We start from the raw sequence: 23,688 nt of genomic DNA on the forward strand, positions 1-23,688 counted from the left end.
TACAGTTGAAGTCGGAAGTTTACATACACTTAGGTTGAAGTCATTAAAACCCATTTTTAACGACTCCACAGATTTCATGTTAGCAAACTATAGTGTTGGCAAGTCAGTTAGGACATCTGCTTTGTGCATGACACAAGTAATTTTTCCAACAATTGTTTACAGACAGATTATTTCACTTTTAATTCACTATATCACAATTTCAGTAAGTCAGAAGTTTACATACACTAAGTCGACTGTGCCTTTAAACAGCTTGGAAAATTCCAGAAAATGATGTCATGGCTTTAGAAACTTCTGATAGGCTAATTTACATTATTTGAGTCAATTGGAGGTGTACCTGTGGATGTATTTTAAGGCCTACCTTCAAACTCAGTGCCTGTTTGCTTGACATAATGGGAAAATCAAAGGAAATCAGCCAAGACCTCAGAAAAGAATTGTGGACCTCCACAAGTCTGGTTCATCCTTGGGAGCAATTTCCAAACGCCTGAAGGTACTACGTTCATCTGTACAAACAATATTACACAAGTATAAGCGCCATGGGACCACGCAGCCGCCATACTGCTCAGGAAGGAGACACGTTCTGTCTCCTAGATATGAACGTGCTTTGGTGTCAAAAGTGCAAATCAATCCCAGAACAACAGCAAAGGACCTTGTAAAGATGCTGGAGGGAACAGGTACAAAAGTATCTATCTCCACAGTAAAACGAGTCCTATATCGAAATAACCTGAAAGGGAGCTCAGCAAGGAAGAAGCCACTACTCCAAAACTGCCATAAAAAAGCCAGACTACAGTTTGCAACTGCACATGGGGACAAAGATCTTACTTTTTGGAGAAAATGGTCTGATGAAACAAAAATTGAACTGTTTGGCCATAATGACCATCGTTATGTTTGGAGGAAAAAGGGTGAGGCTTGCAAGCCGAAGAATACCATCACAACCATGAGGGACTGGTGCACATAATATGGATGGCATCATGAGGCAGGAAAATTATGTGGATATATTGAAGCAACATCTCAAGACATCAGCCAGGAAGTTAAAGCTTGGTCGCAAATGGCTCTTCCAAATGGACAATGACCCAAAGCATACTTCCAAAGTTGTGGCAAAATGGCTTAAGGACAACAAAGCAAGGTATTGGAGTGGCCATCACAAAGTCCTGACCTCAATCCAATCAAAAATTTGTGGGGAGAACTGAAAAAGCGTGTGCGAGCAAGGAGACCTAAAAATCTGACTCAGTTACACCAGTTCTGTCAGAAGGAATGGGCCAAAATTCCAGAAACTTATTGTGAGAAGCTTGTGGAAAGCTACCCGAAATGTTTGACCCAAGTTAAACAATTTAAAGGCAATGCTACCAAATACTAACAGAGTGTATGTAAACTTCTGACCCACTGGGAATGTGATGAAAGAAAGAAATAAATCATTCTGAAATAAATAATTCTCTCCACTATTATTCTGACATTTCACATTCTTAAAATAAAGTTGTGATCCTAACTGACCTAAGACAGGGAATGTTTACTAGAATTAAATGTCAGGAATTGTGAAAAAACTGAGTTTAAATGGATTTGGCTAAGGTGTATGTAAACTTTAAACTTCAACTGTATGTATTGAACAATCTGATGTAATTTGCATATCAATATTGCATAAGGAAATACAATTATAAACACTTACTTAAATGGCCATGAACAGTCCAATTGACTGTCTTTTATCTGGCCTGAATAAGCATTTTGTTCACTGTTTGTAACATTGTTGCAAGAGAACTCCAATAGTACCCAGCTGCAGGCCCACAGAATAAGCCTATGGGTGGGCGAAGCCTGCAATGGTAGTCCGGGGCTACCTTGTAGTCATGTAGCTGTCTGAGCCATGAATAGGTTCGGGTAGTGAAACCCGATAACACTATGGCACCGGTTCCCATACAACCGGCCTACCTACTGGACCAAATCTAAATGCAGATTTCAGTGGTTCTTTTCAGTGCCATTTTCACTAAAGTTACCCTTGCTCTGTCAACAGCAGGTACTATTAGCAAGCTAGTTGACGTGAAACTAGGTCAAAATTCCAAAAGCAAAACTGTCTAAAGTGTGGCTGTATTGTGCCCAAAAGGATTCAAACAATGGAATGTGCCTTGACAATAAAAAAATATGTTTTTTAAAGAAGGTAGACCAGTTCAGGCACCATACAATTTCAAAAGTTATTATTTTAGCACAAGCATCATCAAAATCTAAACGATACCCACCCCTAGTCATGAAATAATATTATGTGAAGTAAACATAGAATGCTTTTCAGAAATAGAAATGAGTTTCCCACAAAGATTATACAGCTGCAAAGCAAGTTTTATTTATTTTTATTTATTTATTTAGGAAATTATTAGCTAACAAGAAAGCTAGCTTCCACACAAAACAAAGATGTCGACCACAAAGTTTTAAAAACATGTCCCATTCGCTAAAATAGCATTATACATGCGCTTCCTTATATGTCCATTTAGCTGTGTATCCGAGTACTGGTTATTTTCATCAGACTAATTTGATCAGATGTTGTTATTAGCAGACGTCACTAAATGCCCAATGGGGAGAATTATTGATTGTGGAACTGGAGCATTTGCGATGATGAAATAGCAGGAAAAATGAGGAGAAAATTTTTTGAAATTTGAAACCCAAGTTTGGGGCTTCATTGTGTGGACGTGTGAAGTTATATCCAAATTCTGTACTGTTTCCATGAGGTCAGAAGGTACAGAAGTCAATGTTCTCAAGGGCTGAGTCTGTGGTCATTGTGGTTATTTCTGTAGGAAACCCAGAAAAGTTCCAAACTCCAAGTGCTGTATAGGTATGGGACATCCCCTGCCAAGTTGAAACTTGGCGGATGCAATACCTGCATCCCAGTTGAACACCAGTATTTGCAGCAAATTTTTTGGTGCATGACACTGATTGTACATTTGCAATTTCAGCACATGCTGCAAACTTCATATGACCTACTAATGTAATTAACAACATGTTGTCTGTTCTTACAACTTATATGATTGCAAAAACTAGGAGGAGGACCAAAAATAAAGAGGCATAAAAAGTCAGGTCTCACTTTTGGACATATACATCTCCATCATTTCTCCCTGACAGTGGAAAGTTTTGCCATATGTGCACTTTGAAGTTTACACAGATATCATATAAAGTAGCCTATATTGTTTCAGTAAATCATCTAAAATGCAAACAGTACATTTAGAGTATCTGGCAATATGCAGCATGCTTATAGCATTAATGTAATTCATGACAAAAAGAGTATATATGTTGATAGTCTGTTAACATATGTTACAATATAGGGCTGAGTCTGTGGTCATTGTGGTTATTTCTGTAGGAAACCCAGAAAAGTTCCAAACTCCAAGTGCTGTATAGGTATGGGACATCTCCTGCCAAGTCGAAACTTGGCGGATGCAATACCTGCATCCCAATTGAACACCAGTATTTGCAGCAAATGTTTTGGTGCATGACACTGATTGTACATTCGCAATTTCAGCACATGCTGCAAACTTCATATGACCTACTAATATAATTAACAGCATGTTGTCTGTTCTTACAACTTACATTATTGCAAAAACTAGGAGGAGGACCAAAAATAAAGAGGCCTAAAAAGTCAGGTCTCACTTTTGGACATATACATCTCCATCATTTCTCCCTGACTGTGGAAAGTTTTTCCATATGTGCACTTTGAAGTTTACACAGATATCATATAAAGTAGCCTATGTTGTTTCAGTAAATCATCTAAAATGCAAACAGTACATTTAGAGTATCTGGCAATATGCAGCATGCTTATAGCATTAATGTAATTCATGACAAAAAGAGGATATATGTTGAAAGTCTGTTAACATATGTTACAATATATTTGTACAAGACTTTATATACAACATGTTTTAGAACATTTTGTAATTTGCATACCAGTATTAATGTATTCATTCTGGATCATTTCCAGTTCAAATCTACGACCATTACTATACAGTCAGTGCATAACTCAGTTACACAATATTTTTCTATTAAAAAAAATAAAACTAGCGGAGATTCTTAAGAATTAGGAAATGCTCTAAATGTGTATCTGGCTAAGAAATTAAACCCAGTTTTCTATTGTCTGCAACAAAATGTCTCCAGTTTGAAAAAAATAAAAAACTAAAGGTAAAAAATATTTCAGTCAATTTAACTACCCCTTCCCTCCCACTCCTCCACCTCCCACATTGCTAAATATTCACATTGACTAGCAATAAATTGTTTAATTGTAATTGAAGCAAAAGGAGGCTATTTTGAGGAAAGTCATGTTCAAGATTATTTTTAAGTAAAACTCATCTTTTGTGTTATTGTAGATAGAAATTGAAAAAAAATGTTTATACTTTGGTTTTTTGTTCAATAAATGCACATTCATTAAAGAATTCTTCTTCAACTTTTTGTAAAGTTTACCTAAAGGCGGCCAAAAACTTTGGCTATACCATAAATACGAATTCCAAAAATCAGGCTGAAATTTTTGGTAGTAGGTCAAACTTGCGTTTGATATTCAACAGATTAAAAGTGCAAAGCTGCTTAAAGCAACTGATTGCCCTGAAATTACTTGCCACATTTACAGTACAGTTCCAGCCAGACATCATAGGGTTAATATTGGTTAATCACAGGATTCATCGGGTAAATGTTGGTTAAGCTACAGATATGATGTTCTTCCAAACATCCATATGCAACCATCCTTCCAAACATCCATATCTTCCAGTCTTTGCATTTTGGAACATCATTAATACAGCAGTTGTTTTTTCTAAGAGTTTGCTTTTTAAAGATCAATAGAGGGCGACACCAGACATCCAGAGCTGTGTCTGAATCGCCTCCTAACTACTGTGTCCTTGAACTACTGTCTACTAAGCATACTGCATACTGTTTAGTACACAATGGGCAGAATGTGAAAAATACCACCATACTATCCTAACCATACTATGGGAGTGTCATAAATCATGCTGCACCTGTGCAGTTCACACTCCGATTCAGTCGGGGGTGGCATTAAGGCGTTTAAAAGTTGTTCTGTAAACAAAGTTAGGCTAGTTTTAACAATGTACCATAAAAAGTAAACAAACCACATACATTTAAACAGTCCATATGGCAATGTTATTTAAATTTCCCACAGCCATCTGTGTTTGTTTGTTGATGGAATAAGATGTCCAGCTGCATGTAATATTTAAGTATTAATTTACTCCCTGAATAGTATGCTTCTGAAAAAACATGAAAATAAGAATGTCATCTTCGCATTTTAAGTGCATTGACCTTTCAGAAATGTTGCGTACTTAACTAACATACTCAATTGTAGGCAAGTGTGCTGATTCGAACACAGCCCAGGTCAACTGGTTACGGGATTAGGCACTAATATGACTCCCAACTGAACCCTCCATAAGCCTCAGAAGTCGTGTCGTCATTCCCTTCGGGTTCGTTAGCATTTTCGAGACTTCCGATTCAAAAAATAGACGCCCCTATGGGACAAATGAATGGAGATTTCTGAATTCCTTTAAAATAAATTATGACATTTGGACGTTTTTTTGTATATGAAAAAATAATGCTTTTTACCCATTTTTTATCATCTAAAAAAATTCTGTGTCATTTTAAAAAGCCAAATGCTACGGCAAAGTGGTTAGCCACCCGAGATGACCCGTCGCACAATTACAACATCACACACAGCGGTTTCGATACCCGCTCGAAAACCGTTTTCTTCCCGTTGTTTCCCGTTAGTGTATAAATTATACATTTTAATATTTTTTTTACAATTGCATATATCGTTGTAAACATCTTAATATAATTAGCTACTTGCGCTTCACAAGCGTTGCCAGGGAACTGCAAGAGGTGTGACGTAAATAACATGCGCAGCAGTGTTAGCTTTTTGTTAGCAAAATAATTGTTTCGGTTAAAAAACGACATCGGAATTCAGCGGATCCACTGCCATTTAAGAGAGAAATGTGTCCAGATAAAAACGTCCAAGTTTTAAACGCCAGCTTAAATCACAGACTGTGACAGGGACGGTTATGTGAAAATCCATTCATTTTTTCCATAGAGAAATTTCCCTTTGAACCGGAATTCCATATATGTGCAAGGTTTTTGCTCTGCGTTACGTCAGACTTCTGAGGCCTATGCCAGAGGAAAAAGCATGCCCCCTAGTGGTATTAGATTACATTACTGCCGCTCTTCTTTCCTCGTAAAACGTTGACCAGCAGGTATACAAGCACCACAAGGAGGAGGAGCGAGAAGAGGAAGAGCAGGCCAATCCAGGCTTCAGGTCGCAGGGCCTTCCGCAGGGAAACGCTCTCTCCTGGCAGCAGGCTGCTCAGACTCAGCATGTAGCCCAGTGCCCAGCCAATGGAAGTGTCCCCTGCCTGCAAAGCACCAGCACATAACACTGTTACACACTCCAGTACAAAGCACCAGCACATAACACTGTTACACACTCCAGTACAAAGCACCAGCACATAACACTGTTACACACTCCAGTACAAAGCACCAGCACATAACACTGTTACACACTCCAGTACAAAGCACCAGCACATAACACTGTTACACACTCCAGTACAAAGCAGCAGCACATAACACTGATGCTCTCTTAACTGTCTATCGTGTCCGATGATGACGCTTGCTCTGGGGGACGGGGACGGGCGGGGGGGGGTTCAGCGCCATTGACGCTGGTGCCACTTCATGTGGCTGTGGAGGCCAATGCGTGAGCCGCACACTCATCCACAGGTGGGGCAAGGGAGCCCAGATGTTGGGGTAATGCCGGCAGCCCTCTGGTGTCGTTGGGCACGTCTTTTGGACCTCCTAATTGTTCGGTCACCCTGGCACAGGTCACCTGCCAAGCCGATCTATCGAGTGCCAGAGGTTCCAGATGGGTGGGGTTTATGTTGTAGCGCTTCAGGAGGTCTTTCGTGTAGTCCTTATAGCGCCTCTTTTCTCCGCCAGCGGCCTGTTTTGCGGCGCTGAGTTGCCCATTGAGGGCTTGGTGGGGTAGGTGGTGGTCAGGCATGCGGATGGTATGCCCTATCCAGCAAAGATGTTTTTTTTGCCACTGCTGCTTCCATGCAGATGGAGTTGGTCATGGAAAGAATCTTTATATGGGGGATTCGATCTTCCCAAGACAGGCCAAGGATCTTTTGAAGGCATCGGATGTGGAAGGCCTCCAAGTTTGTGATGTGCCGTCTGTATGGGGTCCACTTTTCTGCCCCATAGAGCAGAGTGGAGGCACATACCGCATTGAAACCTTGTGGCAACCTTGGTGCTGGTCTTCAGGTTTTTGTTCTCAAAAACCCTTCTGCAGAGGCGCCCAAAGGCTGATGAGGCTTTGTTGATGCGGCTGTTTATCTCAGTGTCAAGAGGAGAGCAGTCTGAGGATAGTGTGGAGCCAAGATAGGTGAGCTGGCCCACTACTTTGAGTAGAACACCATTGATTTGGAAGCTGGGGGGTGAATGAGGTTGGATAGTGAATTGTGCCATGACTACCAAAGGACTGGTATAGGCCAGAAATTGAATTTAGAGCATTCTGCATGGACTCTGGGTTATGTGCCAAGACATCTTCATACTGAAGCTCACAGATTTGGCAGGTCTTTGTCTTTGTATGGGCCTGGAGCCGTCGGATGTTAAATAGACTTCCATCAAAGCGGTACTCCAGGTGAACTCCATCTCTGTGTCCCAGGGCATGATGGAAGAGGTGGGTGATAGATGAGAAGAGGAGACTGAACAAGACCAGTGCAACAGCACAGAGCACTGTTACACACTCAAGTACGGCCGCAGAATCCATTACACTTACACACTCCTAACACTGTTACACACTCCAGTACTGCTGCAGACTCCATTACAGGTACACACGTCAACATCATTACACACTGAAGTTTCACCTGAAACTATAGTACCATTACACACTGCAGTATCACCACACACTTTATGATTGTAACACACTCTGCTATCATTACACACTCCAGTACTGCCATAAAAACATTACTGTCACAAACTATACTGTTACAAAATTGCCAAACAATTTAGTAACACCACACACTCATTTACTGTTACACACTCCACAACTAGACAAACACAAACTGGCAGAACCTACTGCAGCTAAAAGGACCGTGTTCAGAAACAGATGCTTGTGCATGGGATCACTCATGCTTGTTTATTTGTTTCACTTCCTAACTTAAGGAGGATGCTGAAGTGATGAAACAAGCTTACCACTGTAGCTGGGCATTCCAAATGAGAAGAAAAGGAAGAACCGGGGTAAAAACAGTCGCTGAAAAAGACCTACCTCATCCCTAAGTTGGGGATCTGATTGATTCAGATACAAAATACTTTGCTTGATATGTGTTATATTACAATCACACATGTACAATGAACTGCCTAAGGGTGGCCCTGATGTAAACATGGGACAGCGCACAGCAGCCAGTCCAAATTCAGCATTCCCTCCTGAGAAAAGCACAGGAATAGGAGAGTCATCTGTACATGAGGCATCGCAGACCTTCCAACCAGAAATACTCTAAAATACAGATTTTATTTCAGTGTCTTCACTGATGATTAATTGCTGTGTCCTTGGCCATACTGGATGTGCTTTCCACTGCTACTGGCTGCCAGTGTGTCCAACATGTTAATGTGATGTGCCTGTGAGTCGGTGTGCTTGTAGTCCTGGGTCTGACATGCTAAGCTGTGACTATGTGCATGTGCATCTGACATGTTAGCATGATGACCCACGATGTGCCTGTGCATTCGTGCCCTCGCACCGTGGGATGATCACCTTTTTCTGAAAGGAGATGTGGGGGAAAGTGGTGTCGTCAAAACCATAGGCTCGCAACAACAGTGTCTGAAGGAAAAGCGAGGCTGCGCAGTAATCCTGCAGGCGTGACTTCTGGTCCGGGGCTTTCGCTAACATCTGAGAGAGAGAAAGGGGGAGAGAGAGAGAGGGGGGGGGGGGGGGGGGAGAGAGAGGGGGAGCAAGGGAGAGAGAGGGAGAGGGAGCGAGGGAGACAGAGAGAGAGAGGGAGGGTGAGAGCAAAAGGCAGAGAGAGAGAGAGAGAGAGAGAGAGAGGGAGCGAGGGAGAGAGAGCGAGAGAGTGGCAGATTTAAAAAAAAATACATTGCAATAGTTAACATTTACAACATGTACATTTAGACCCAATACAGACCTCTGCCATTGATCTTATTGGGTCACAAGCAGCCTGGCACTGTGATTGGCTCTCTGCTGATAAAGTTAATTTCTGCTGCCTACACACTATTAGGACCTTGTGCAGTCGCAGATGTGTCAGCAATGTCGCCACAGGGAGGCAGGGGGCGTTTTCTATCCAGGCCAGAGCTGAGATGATTGCGTGATTATTAATAAAACCATGTGTTGTCCTCTAGCGGACTGCTTTCAGTGATGGCACATAAATTGTGAAAAAGAATGTATATATGGAAGACAAAATCAAGAGGGTGTTAAATATTGCTATTACATTCTACTGTAATTTAATAGGAGAATAAGTCTTCATGAACCCTAAAATAGGTGAATGTAAAATGTGTCATTAGTGATAAGCTAGTGTGAGCATACATATTCATTATGTATTAACTACTGCTATCCATTTTGAGCCAAATGACAGGAATGCCAAAGGCAGATTTACTTCGTACAATGTTAAATTACAGCATCACTCTCTGGTGCACAGAATGAGCAGACAGTTAAAGTCATCATGCTGGAGGTGGGAAAACATAGTTGGAGTCATTGACCCCAAAAGGATTTCTCTATTGTAACCCAAACAGAGCAGCAGTACCTCCTCGAAGCTCATACCGCACAAAGTGCGCGCTGCCCTCTCCAGGAGCTCTGGGGAAGTGACAGTAATTCCCGTGGCACGCTGTAGGAACAAGTGAGTGTAGAAAAAGGCAGAGAATGCCTGATAGAGAGATAGAAAGAGACAGAAATAGTGAGATACAGAAAGGCACCACAATCGCCTTGTCTACAACATGACATGGCACCTGAGAACCATCCTGCACTATGAGCCGCTACGCACGCTACTTGGTTTGTTTCTCGTAACAAAAGTTAGCCTTCAGCACTCATTGCAGTGGGTGGTCCTGGCTCGTGTAGTTCGTTTGAAAATCGAAAGTAATTTCCCGTAGTTTTACCATTGATCTGCGCTAAGTGTATTTGGATCCACAGAAAAGCAGACCAGCTATGGCAACGCTTTTACAGAATGTTCCATTCTTACAAAAACTCCCCACAGAAAACACACCCCCTCTCCACATTACTTTATTTTTTTTTTTGCCTCAGGAACTCCATGACATATTTCTCTTGTGGGGGACAACCCCCCCCCCCCCCCCCAGGCTTTGCTGCCGGTCTCTCACCATGAATTGGCCCTTGACGTGGGGTTGGAAGACCTTGTTGAAGGAGCACTTGGAGTAGGGGCACTGGTCGAATGAAAAGAGCAGGGTCATGTTGCTCTGGCACTGCTGGTAGTTTCCGGTGCCCCGCACGGTCAGGGTTGCCTGGGGGTTGTAGGAGTCTGGTTTCTTTTGCGCTGTGCAGGGGGAATCGAACACCTTTCCCATCGTCATGGTGGTGTTGTGGCCCGCGGGGTAGCAAGGGTGAGTGATGGTATCCGGGTAACCTTGACCCTGACAAATAAGAGAGAGAGAGAGATTACCAGGTTATCACATTGAGCCTAGTCTCAGCATCAGGAGCATAATCGGGCCACGTGTCTGTTTCTGTGTATCAGTGTGACTGTTTCTGTGTATCTGTGTGTCTGTTTCTGTGTATTTGTGTGTCTGTTTCTGTGTATCAGTGTGACTGTTTCTGTGTATCTGTGTGTCTGTTTCTGTGTATTTGTGTGTCTGTTTCAGTGTATCTGTGTGTCTGTTTCTGTGTATTTGTGTGTGTTTCTGTGTATCAGTGTGTGTGTCTGTGTATCTGTTTTTGTGCATTAGTGTGTCTGTTTCCGTGTATCTGTGTGTGTTTCTGTTTATCTGTGTGCGTTTCTGTGTATCTGTGTGTCTGATTCTGTGTATCTGTGTGTGTTTCTGTGTATCAGTGTGTTTCTGTGTATCTGTGTGTGTTTCTGTGTATCTGTGTGTCTGTTTCTGTATCAGTGTGTGTTTCTGTGTATCAGTGTGTGTTTCTGTGTATCTGTGTGTGTTTCTGTGTATCAGTGTGTGTTTATGTGTATCAGTGTGTGTTTCTGTGTATCAGTCTGTCTGTTTCTGTGTATCAGTGTGACTGTTTCTGTGTATCTGTGTGTCTGTTTCTGTGTATTTGTGTGTCTGTTTCAGTGTATCTGTGTGTCTGTTTCTGTGTATTTGTGTGTGTTTCTGTGTATCAGTGTGTGTGTCTGTGTATCTGTTTTTGTGCATTAGTGTGTCTGTTTCCGTGTATCTGTGTGTGTTTCTGTTTATCTGTGTGCGTTTCTGTGTATCTGTGTGTCTGATTCTGTGTATCTGTGTGTGTTTCTGTGTATCAGTGTGTTTCTGTGTATCTGTGTGTGTTTCTGTGTATCTGTGTGTCTGTTTCTGTATCAGTGTGTGTTTCTGTGTATCAGTGTGTGTTTCTGTGTATCTGTGTGTGTTTCTGTGTATCAGTGTGTGTTTATGTGTATCAGTGTGTGTTTCTGTGTATCAGTCTGTCTGTTTCTGTGTATCAGTGTGTGTTTCTGTGTATCAGTGTGTGTTTCTGTGTATCAGTGTGTGTGTTTCTGTGTATCTGTGTGTCTGTTTCTGTGTATCAGTGTGTGTTTCTGTGTATCTGTGTGTCTGTTTCTGTGTATCAGTGTATCGGTGCGTCTGTTTGTGGCAGATACCTCCACCAGGTGAGCCAGCAGCAGGCGCAGCATCTGGTCGCGGCCGTAGCAGAGAAAGCTGTGGGTATACAGGGTGTAGTCCTGCCCGTACAGCCGCAGGGTCTTCCCGTTCTCCACGCTCTCCACCTTGTCGTGAGTCAGGAAGGTGATCTGCGTGGATGCCCCTCCGAAATCCAGAGCACCCACGGTCTCTCGCCCCGGGCTCAGCCAGCGCCCCACCAGACCATACTGAGAAGGAGGAGAACATTAAAAACTGGTTGCAGCTACACCTGTCACGAACGTGTGGTCACATTGCCATGGCAACCCCACCCCACAACTTGTCCTCTTTCAAAGTGTGTGGTGTGCTTTCAGCTTTGTTTTCTCTATTTTCTCTTTTTTCAGCTGCTTCTCCACAGCAGGAAGAATTTATAAAAGCATCACTGAATCCCATGAGACAATATCCATGGTAGAAGTCATTAAACAACAACCTGATTTTTTTTCTGATTGTTTTCTTTCTTGAGTCCTAATTGATTTATTTTCCTTCCTGGGCAAAATTGAAATCATTCTCTGGATCCTCAGAGTGATTTATAGGCTTCTCGTTTACTATGTATGCCTAGCTATGATTTCTATGCATGTGTTCCTCCACAGAAAAACAATATATGAAAGTTATATTTAAGTCTATTAATATTGATAGCAGTGCTCCAATTCACTGCCTTTGCCAACTGCCAAAAGTAAAATGAAGGCTTCTACATCTTCCATTTAAATAGGCAGATCCACCAGTTTATGTAAAAAGTTGCGGTTAAATATCTCTTCAGCAGTCCTCACCGCCCCAATCAAATGATGTGTTTACCCAGTGTGCTCTCATAAGAGTAAGGTTCATTGTTTGGCAGAGATGTTGAACAATTATTTGATGGATTTATTTCAGAATTAACACAGGCTGTAAAAGTTAAAGGGATGGATTTCACACCCTGGCCAAAGTTTGGGAACATCTCTCTTCAGCAATACTTTCAGCCATAAGCTTATTGTTACTCTGTACTATCAATCCTTTTACCTATCAGTATGCTAGTTCAGCAACTGGTAAAGTGCAGAAAACAAAACAGTTACTCTCTTAGTACTGGGATACCTTGATGAAGTTCTCCAGCAAGTAGTTTACAGTGACCCAGCCGTACGCTCCCTCCTCCTGCCCGGACAAGATGACTGCTCCTCGAAAGTTGAAAGGGTAGGACTGTATTTTATGCCCCACTTCTCCCAAGATCCGCTTAGTTGCAATGGGGTTTGATATGCTGAGAGATAGACATAAAGTACGCAAAAGAGAGATATTATCAGTCTTTCTGCGGGCGAGACCTTCACTATTGCATCAGTGGCATATACTAAGGGACAGCAACTTCACCATCACGGTATCAATAAAATACAGTCAAAATAAAGGAAACGCTTGAATAAATGATGGATGTAAGTATATTGAAAGCAGGTGCTTCCACAAGGGTGCGGTTCCTGAGTTAAGTAGTTGACTACAAATATCATTCTAGGGTGAGAGCTGGCAATTTAATGAAGAACAATCAGTCTTCACAGAGAAGCATACCATGGACCGCTAATTTGATCAAGAACAGCCTGTCTTTACAGAGAGGTATACCATGGGCCGCTAATTTGATCAACACTCATGAATACTATGTCCGGTGTCTCCTTCATTTTGCCAGTTATCATACATTAGTGTAAATTGTTATTCATAATTGCACTGTCTTCAACTGTCTTCACTTTCTGAAAAATGCATGTGGTCAATATTTGGCTATTTGTTGAAAACTATATTTCAAATTATTGTTGATGTTATGTTGATGTAAAAATATGTTATATTAGTCACTTTTCCTTTTGAGTACAGTATGAGTTGCCAGTTTGTGTTTTATAAGACTCACTTAAACAAGAGAAAGAGAGAAGGATCAACTTTCTCTCTTCTAGAAAAAGTTCCTTTCTCCAACAGAGCAATGTAATTCTTTTGACTGTTACTGTTATTTGAATTGTCATCTAGGTTTTGGCAACATGGGCAACATCATGCCAGTACAACACCTTCCAAATGAAAAACTGAGGCTGAGAGACATGATGTAAGAGATGTCAGGGGCAGGGATGGATGAGGAAGGTGGTATTTGAATGTCTGCGACAGTGATGTCAGGTGTCTTCAGACAGGATGAGACAGGCCTTCTGTGATGAGCTGTTCCTCAGGAGCAGAGCAGTACAACATTACCGCACCCAAACAACACGTGTTTACACACACACAGACACCCATATACTCACATGCACACACAAATGAACTTCAATCGAACACACTCTCACACATATCCAGCGTCCACAACACGGCACACAGACTTGATACACACACACACCAAACTGCTGAGCAAGAGTGTAAATGACCTGGAGTCTAATCCAAATGCCCTCACAGGAGAATATTCTGCACGTCACAACCTGCAGTGGAAACCAATCCCCAGCTGCACACTCATACCAGCCAACCAATCACAAATGCAACGCTCACTTGAGCAGCCGCATTCCTGCTGTGGCTCCCAGATAGACAGGTGTGAGCTGGTGTCTGGATTTCGGAATATCCCTCATAGCCTCGTTCAGGCAGAGCTCCAGACTCCGGGCGGCGCCCCCCTGCTCCTCTGCATAGCTGGATATCCCGCCACCTGCAGCAAAATACGGCGGAGCCCGCGAGCAAGTCAAATGAGGCTTCACCATGGCAACAGCACGAAACACAGAGCCACAGAGCCCTAGAAGCCACGGGAAACTGGTTTCTGCTTTTCACCTCCAGTTAAAAGCCTGTCAGCACAAATATGTCCTTTCATAAGGAAACCACCAGTAAACATCCGCCAACAACACGGTCAGTAGATGTGCGTTGGCACAGTTTCTGTAAGGCATGCGTAGAAACCCCTCACAGAGACAAACTGAGGTCAACCATAATGAAACAGGAACTTGAAAGAACAGGCGTGCATTACAAAAAACAAAACTGTGGAGGACCCACAAACTTCTGTTTTGTTTTTCCACCGAATTCTCCTCCCTGGATTTCCACAACAATAGTCACATTTCCCATGATCCTCTGCCCTGCAGAGAGGCGTGCACGTGAACACGCAGATGGTTGCCGTATTCCCCTGGAGCGCAACTGAAGGATTGCTGGGGGAGGGGGAACCAGCAGTGCTGGGAGGTGCTGGTGCTTTGTGAAAGAGAGACGGACAGGTGAAGGGAACTGCTCTCTTTCTCACCTTTGACATGGCACTCGCTGTGCTGTGTGACGATGCCTGTGCCGTTCTGCTTGTCCGCTGGCCACTTATAGACATACATGGCTGTGTGAGAGGAGCCAGCATCCAGGACAATACCGTACTGAAGAGAGAGAGAGACAGAGAGAGAGAGAGAGAGAGAGAGAGAGAGAGAGAGAGCAAACCAAGTAAATTAAACAGACCAAAATCTCTTATCTGGAATATTGGGATAATGTAACCAAAACACAAAACAAACTAGATTGCTATCGGACCCTACAAAGAGACTACAAATTGGCTGAGGAGCCCTTCTCTGTCAGAGATACAAAGCAGAGGCAGATCCTGACCAAGTACAGGCTCAGTGACCACACACTTGCAATTGAAAAAGGCAGACAACGGAATACATGGTTACCAAAAGAACAACGTATATGTGGTCACTGTAAGACAGGAGAGGTGGAAACAGAGATGCATTTTCTCCTACATTGTGAAAAATATTCAGAAATTAGGACACATTACTTCAACAAATTTTCTCTAATTATAAAGGACTTCCTTTCCCAAACAAATGAGAAAAAAATGCAAATCCTGCTAGGAGAAAGGCCAACAGCTCCACTAGCAGCAAAGTACATCTTGGCCTGCCATAATCTGAGGGACACTGGTTGACCACCACTAATATATTTATTTTAATTATTAATTAATTTATATCTTTTTTTCCATTTTCTTTTTTCTACATTATTATTATTGTTACTATTATTATTATTATTATTATATAGCCTACTCACTGTGGCCATTACCACACACTTAATTGCATTGTTGTCGTTACCACAGTGTTGTTTGTATTTCATGTTGTTTGTATTCCTATTCCTGTTTCTGTGTGTACGCTTAGGCAATATGTACAAATGTATTTCGTGCCAATAAAGCATTTTGAATTTGAAATTTGAATTTGAGAGAGAGAGAGAGAGAGAGAGATAGAGCATGGCCACAATTAGAATAACATACATGCAACATAATTAGCATGTTCACATTATGCAAGTGCATGAAGCAATGAGTTATTTAATTGGATCATTCCCCTCTTGTTCTCAGATGCTGACACATGTCTTGTTGGCAGTTACAGAGACATAACTTTTCAGGAGTGATAAGAGGTAAGACGTAACAATATTTTGCATTTTTTGGGTTTGGCATGCCATTCTTTTCCCCTGCAGCACAGCTAATTCGTTCTTGAACTCATATGACCGGCCAACGTTATGTAGATTGATATGTAGCAACACGAGCATCTACATGACATGCATGTGCCAGAGAGAAAGAGAAGCAAAACAGGATCACAAACAGCAAAGTAATCAACATAAGCCCAATACATAATTAGCACCACACATTACTCAATAAATGCATCATGCAGGAAGTAACAAATTATTGTTAATACGCAGATCAACTGAATTATTGCTGCAAACAGCTTTGTCTAAATCCCCCATTCAATACACTGCTGTAGTGACCGCCATTAAGAGGGCTATTTCACAAGGTCACCATTTGCATGCTTGGCTTTTGGATATCAAAGCGTGCTTAGTAGCCTTTTGCATTTGCAGGCCGAGGCACATTCTCGTTGTGAAGATAGAGGGTTTGCTTTGCCTAAATTCTGTTCTGTCCCCAACCAATGATAAGAATATGCGGTAACGCACAAGGCCAAGTGCATTAGCCTGGCCACAGAAGATTTTTAATAAATATACAGTTTGAAAAATACGTTTTAATAAAACGAATGAATGTACTGGTGGAAAACGCTAAATATAGCGAAAGACAAAGCAAAACCAAATACAAAAAGCCATGTTCAAAGGGCCCTAAGATCAAGAGGCACTGTCTACGGCACTCCAAACATCCTCATATTGACATGACATCATCAGATCCCCTTCTTCATCTACGTCAGATTATCCACTGCTCACTTGTATCAGGGAGAAAGAAGGGGGGGGAGGGATATAATGGGCCTGAAGTCAATTTTAACTTGATATGTAAAGGCAGAGACAATGAGTGCACTGTTACAGTGCAGATGGATGAGCTGATCCGTTTCCCTCTCTCTCTGACAGGCTGGGGCGGGAGAGGCTCCCTGGACTACCCCCGCTGCAGGGCTTCCCATGAAGGGCGTTGACTGCGGGGAAGCTCCAACAGGTCTGGACCAACGAAAACCTGTGTGGTTACATAACACAATAGCAGCACAAGCGCAAGTAGCATGCTGATACCCTACTGCGATACTCTAATGCTAGCAGTGACAGTTAGCGCAAGGTGGCAGCCACACGTTTTGCAGGCACTGAGAGATCTAACAAAGTTGGTGCTTATGCACTATGATTTCTCCTGCAGCATGTGTTCAATGATGTTCTTCATTTAACAGATTTTATCGAAGTTCAATTAAATGTTAATGATCAACTTTCATGAAGCACTATATATTAATTAAATATACAGATATGATTAAAAAAATATGCACTCTCGTAACAGGAGTGTAACTCAAACACAGTGATTGTCAGTTTGGATAGAAATAAATACCAACTGCCATTTGGCAAACACACCCCTGTTAAGGCCTCCAATGCAAGTATAATCACACTGACTAATGACTGGGAACCCGCCAACTTCTGTGGTGGAGAGGTATTTTAGTAGTGTGCCAATGAAATAACCAATTGCCTTATGCTTGGGTGTTGGTGTGTCCAACATTAAGGCCCTGAGTTCAAATATGAGGTCAGCCTCTTCCTCGACCTCTCTCTTCAAATAAAGCGAACTCCTTAGGCAGCTCCGGACATCAAGTGTAGCAGTTATAGTTATGGACTATAACTGCTACACCTTCGTGTAATCTTTTGCAGCATGAATAGGCACAAAAAGGACTAAAGAGAAACTGCACAGAATGTGTAGCAATATGCAATATGAGGATGTACAGAATAACTGCACTTGCATGATGAGAATGAATTCAATCTAGGATTCAATAAATTGTATTTGTGATTCCCAAACTCATTTCTGCCGTCCTGTGTTTGAGATTCAGGATCATGATTACGCAAAAAAGGAAGTCTTTTTTTCCGTTACTGACGTCAGCATTCTGCAAGAGGCAGAACGCTGCGTGGGTACCTTATCTGTTCTTCTCACAGAAGCTATGGTTGGAGTAGCATCTCATGAGTCATTCGCGCAGTCATGTAGGGGTAGTGGCACCCCAACCTCTTGTTCATTCAGGACATGACAGTAACTAAGCTCCTCTTTTGTGAGTTGAATGCATTTTCCACCACAGATGCACTGGCGGGTAAAACGTTGAATGATTGGACGCAAAACGGTGTGTTGTTATGTTGCACAATTTCTCCCCAGGCTATGGACATCGGTTGCACAAAAGGCAATTCATGTTGCCTGCTGCAATGTCTGAGATCTCTTTGATCCTTTATAAAAATAAGCAGTAATGTTCACATATGTTCCGCTGTCTGGTCCTATAGTGAGTGAAGATAAAACAATGTCTCCCTGGTTACCAGAACACGCTTGAACTATCATGATGCAATATATTAGCCCATACCTATTTTTCAAAAATTGTTTGTCCCGTGACATCGAAGCCAGACCCATTTCTTTTTTGGATATTACTGGAGAAATGTCCAAATTGTATTTGTTTTTTATCTTGAATCACATTGCATTTTTTTTTTCCATTTTAAGTTATATTATGTATAAACAACAGTTGAAAAGCTGGTTCATCTTCTAACATCAAGAAAAAAAGGTGACCACAGTTAGATAAAACAATCACGAAGATATGTGTCCTCGCAGCAAGTATAGTGGTGAAGATGCCTGTGTAACAAAAGTGATGAGTGCAAGATACATTACAGAGTTCTAAATTCAGATGCCACTGTAGAATGACTTAAATTACCTGGAGTGTAATATATCCACTTCTACATAAGGGCAGATGCTCATCCACCAGAGTATAGAATTTAATCTTGTATATTCCATCTTCCACTTCCCGTTAATGCACACACGCTCGTAACTTCCTCTCCAGAAATTATTTACACAGTCTGTGATCCTGTCAGTGCACCTCTCTGAATTTGAATGACTTTTTATTTTTGCTGTACCTGCTCTGAAAAAGAATTATTTGCAAGCACACCTGTGCTAAATGATTTGGGGAAACCATGACCTCAACTTTCAGAGTATAGCCATGTACTTCACATAGGCCTACATAGCATCATACCCGACAAAAAAACTAATCAGCTTTCCCAAGGCCCCCACCTTTTAGTGATTCAATGGGTGACAAGTGCCACTGAGCAGTGTGAATGAGAACCAACAGTGTGGCCACTGAGCCCAAGTGCACCTCAGCATTATCTCATCCCAGCTGCACAAGCAGAGTCGATGGGTATTACTCCGCAGTGTTGATGGGAATAAACCCGCAGTTTTGCTGGGAATTACCTCACAGTGTTGATGGACATTACCCCGCAGAGTTGCTGAGTACTGCCCAGTGACACCTGTACTTACCCTCCACACTGTGAAACAAGTGCATATGTGTCTTATTAATATTGACAAGGGGCTATTTCCCATGAGGGAAATACAATATGAATCCATTTATAGAGGGGTACTTCAACTACTTTACTCTGAGTGCCAGATCAATTTTTTAAATTGTGCATTGCTCAAGCCAAACAATTTCATATTTCCCTGCTATGCAAGAATGATGTATGCCTGGATGGCAAAGTCATATTTTTATGCATAGGAATTTTTTTTTTTTTTGGTTTACTTCTCAATTATCAAAGGCTAGTGTATCTATGGCAATACATATTTGGCTACTGGGCCACTAGTTGGTCCCAATTTACAGGCATCATTGATCACTGCCCATTTTCCCCGGTGATGTGAGGAGATACAGAGACTGGTACCGAGGAAATATCAAGTACGGGTACATCGCAACGTAAGTGGATATTTGCGAATAAGTGATTAAGAGGCACAATGCAGGCAGTGAGATAAACGGGAGACAGGGAGACTGCATGGTAATAAGACGGGAAGGGGAACTATGGAGAAGGCACGCTGCCAACATTCAGGCAGACCTGTTGTATGCACATAATCTAAGTGTTAGGCAATTATAACGCAATGATTGGCATCGGCCTGCAGTACGTCATTGTGAAAAATATTTTTAAAAATAAAATGGATCTAAACTCTTGCTGTGTATGCTAGAACGCATTGACAAGAGAGACTTCAATCCATACCCGCTACAGACAAGCCTTGACTGCACCAGATAGTAGGCTAGTTCATATTTCATCCGGTAAGGAATTCGTCTAGGTCGATCAGTGGCCATATTTTAAACAATAAAGATTTATTGTTCATGGAAAAGCCAATCAACAAGAGGGGTCTTATCACGTCGCCTGGGGAATGTTAAATTGGTCTGGCCAGGGTACAGTCTACGTGTCGGCCATATAAAAGGTTTCCACACTGTTTACAAGAACTAGCCTATATGTCAGAAGAGAAATATTCTTAATCTTTACTTCGTGAGGCTATTTTAATGCTAAACCACTTTGGTAAGAAGATCCAGGAAAAATACTTGTATCTACAGTCACCACCTGCGTCTGTAACGCCATCAGCTACAGAACGAACACAGAACGATTTCCGTGCGCTTACCATTATAGAATGCATTAGAAAGGTATGTTCGGCGAACATCCTGAACGAACGCTTAATGCAGGCAACTTTCGTCCAGAAATAACATTTTAAAAACTTTTAATGGCCTTAACATATAGCTAAATTAGAGTTACCACAAGGACGACAGTCAGTAAGCTGCTAATCAATATAACTGCAGTGTGTGCATACGTTTGTTATTGCTTTTCTACAACCAAGATAGGCTACTATCACTACGAGGCATTTCATGCCCTTCTGTAAAACCGTGCGTGTATTCAGCACAGCAACTCCTATCTTCGATTCCCCTAAAACAACCGATCTGCTGTCAACACTGCGTCAGCCCTCGCGATGAAACTTAACAGTAGAAACTTAACTATACTCGTTTTCATTTTAGGTAGACTATACAACAAGGCATAATTTCGTGAATATAGGATATGTTACTGTACATGCACATGTCATCTATTTACTTTAATATTGTTCATCCCATTATGTCGTTCTGGACACCGGCAATTCTGAACCCGATGTACCCTATTAGCTGCATCAGATAGCCTAGTGCACAAAACGAAATCTTGCGTTGTGTTTAGAACATGCAACATGGATATCAATAAGGGTAATTTGTTCAATTGAGTCATCTGGTCATCGCACTACCATACAGTAGGCTATGTGTGTGCAAGTTTTTACTTTCAAGGTTTAACTTAAAAAGCAGAGGACACATCATACGGGTTTTACCATATATTCCGGAGGTTGCTTCATGTCGTTCGCAGGGATGGCAAGCAGGAGGATGCCCAGTATCCCTAGTAAAAGGAGAGCGACAGGGACAATAATTTGACAGTGCTGCTTCCCCATGTGTGCTGAGGTGGTGAAACACCGAGGTAGCTAAATCGCGGCTCCAAGTGCTGGCAACGAGCGAAGAACACAAGAAGAAGTGAAGCGAAGAAGCACCCGTGCGAGCTCATAATAAAAAGGGGCTTGGCTTCGTTTGTGGTACAAGCTGTTTAAACATCGGGGCATCTGTTTTCCGGGCGCATTCACCTAACTTTTTATGCTCGAGGGAAGCATTTCATGCCATAATAGCAGGATTAATGTGATGTTACTTTATATTTATTTTAAAGGCAGTTAAGTCTTATTTGAACGAAAATACAAAGCACACGCCAAACTGAGGATGTTAAGAAGAAAGATTCTTGCATTCAACTTTTATGGTCGAAAGTTAAGAAAATGCTTATTGAATCAAATGGCTAGTTCCATGGACTACAATTAAAATCTATTGACAGACGTAGGAAATGGGTATAATAATAATAATAATAATAATAATAATAATAATAATAATAATACCCATTTCCCATGTCTGTCAATAGATTTTAATTGTAGTAAAAGTATCTAAGATATTTTATTTGACAGAATATTGCTCTGCTCCATCTTCAGATTCACCTATTCATTCTTTAGCTGTTAAAATGTAGTGTCCCTGTTCACCCATTCACTTCCCCTCACTGTCTCCAGCGACTATTGAGTGGTGTATTATGTTCAGATACTGTAAATGCTTAATGCCCCCTGCCCCCTTCTCTGATGACAGCAGCCTTGCCACAGTGCTGTGCCAGGCCTTCTGGCTCTGCTAGTGCTGTCTTCAGTATTCTAAATTGTGCCTTTGTCCCGGGCCATGCCATCTTGCCAGAACTCTGCCTGAGGCAGTTGAATAGAGATCAAAATGGAGATCAAACGGATTCATTCTATGTCTGTATGGCCTGTATGTGAGTTCCATGACATTGAAGCCAGCACAAAAATTTGAGGCTGCTTTTCAAGAAGAGATTTCCATTTCATTGTGCTGTTATCCTTTCAATAAAACCACACAGAAACATGAAAGGGAGGGTTATGCATAACCAGTTGTTAATGCAGGTGCGGGGGAGTAAAACGAAGAAATACAGCAGTAGGAAAACAAATGTGTTTGCACGCCACTGCTTTTATCCTTAAAAACACACAATATTGTAATCTGCAGGGTCTCTGTGGACATAGCTGGTAGGTGTATACTTCTCCATTACAGGAAATTTGAGAGACTCTAAATATCCCTTGAGATCTGATTGTCTGGATTCAGAAACTATTCTAGGCACAAAATACGTTTTTTTCCAACAACTTCTTAAAGACCGTTTAAACACTGTATGGGGAATCTCTTTGCTATACACTGCAAGCTATAACATTGCTGTAATTAGAGCTGAAGCTAATGACCTCTGAAAGCAAAAAAAAAAAAACAGAAATGTAGGTGCGAGGAAAAATATAGCCCAAGTAATTAAAAACTGTGTTTTCTGAATAAGTATCCATAATGTAAACTAACAATGATCATTTAACATATGTTAAATTATCAAAGGGGGCTTGCCATTCATTTGAGGCTCTTTGTGGTGGGTGGGGGCGGGGATGAAAAGCTATTTATTTATTTCATTTTTAATTAATCTTTCATATTTTGCTTTAGCCCTGCAGTGCTATATCAATTACACACCCCGTGGCCCTCGAAAACGGGGTGTGTACACACTGGTAACATCATGGCGCACACAATTTTAGGGTTTTAATTGGATTATTTCAAGGTTTCATGTTATTTTGGGGCCGTTCAATTGTCCTTCATACAGCAGTTCAAAATACACAAGGGATTACAGCAGTGGCCCCTGCTGGGACTTGTCTCATCTCCCAGCCGTTATGCCCATGGCTAAAAGGGTTGTTGTGCTCAGTCTGGACCCACAGCCATGTTGCCAACAGACAACACTTTCTGGCTTTCTCATGTCAATCTGTTTGAGACACGTAGGACTGGACTTGCTTAGTACTTGGATGGGAGACGCAGTGAACATTCCTGTGGAGAAAAGTCAGTGAAATTCCATCAAGGTCATCTAGGCATTCAGATGAAAACACTGCTACATTTAGTTGAAAAGTGTAAGTTTTCTAACTGACTAGGAAACTATTAATACCTGTTAATATCCGGTTAAAACGTGAGCTCTATTGGGATTAACCTAATCCGTTTATGTCAAAGGTTGTGGCCTAGATTTCCCCTTCTGTGGACATCTAAATTCAGCCTTTTGCTCTCTAGGGGTCTATTTGGTTTACTAAATTGCTCGTGAAAGTTGTGTTATTTGGCCAGAAGTGAGCAC

The 23,688-nt window shown here is 41.7% G+C and overlaps 1 protein-coding gene across 1 annotated transcript; it reads right to left on the reverse strand.

The window, feature by feature from the left end:
• Positions 1-2,323: 2,323 nt before the first annotated feature.
• On the reverse strand, positions 2,324-21,523 carry LOC118206832 (ectonucleoside triphosphate diphosphohydrolase 2-like). Its single transcript, XM_035379943.1, has 9 exons — positions 21,293-21,523; positions 14,990-15,107; positions 14,266-14,416; positions 12,871-13,030; positions 11,769-11,996; positions 10,324-10,593; positions 9,756-9,875; positions 8,753-8,887; positions 2,324-6,359 (listed from the first exon to the last, which is right to left on the reverse strand). The coding sequence occupies exons 1-9, from the start codon at positions 21,407-21,409 to the stop codon at positions 6,150-6,152; spliced, it is 1,509 nt and encodes a 502-aa protein (XP_035235834.1). The 5' UTR covers positions 21,410-21,523; the 3' UTR covers positions 2,324-6,149.
• Positions 21,524-23,688: the final 2,165 nt, after the last annotated feature.

Source organism: Anguilla anguilla, chromosome 10, assembly GCF_013347855.1.
Source record: "Anguilla anguilla isolate fAngAng1 chromosome 10, fAngAng1.pri, whole genome shotgun sequence".
Classification (NCBI taxonomy): domain Eukaryota; kingdom Metazoa; phylum Chordata; class Actinopteri; order Anguilliformes; family Anguillidae; genus Anguilla; species Anguilla anguilla.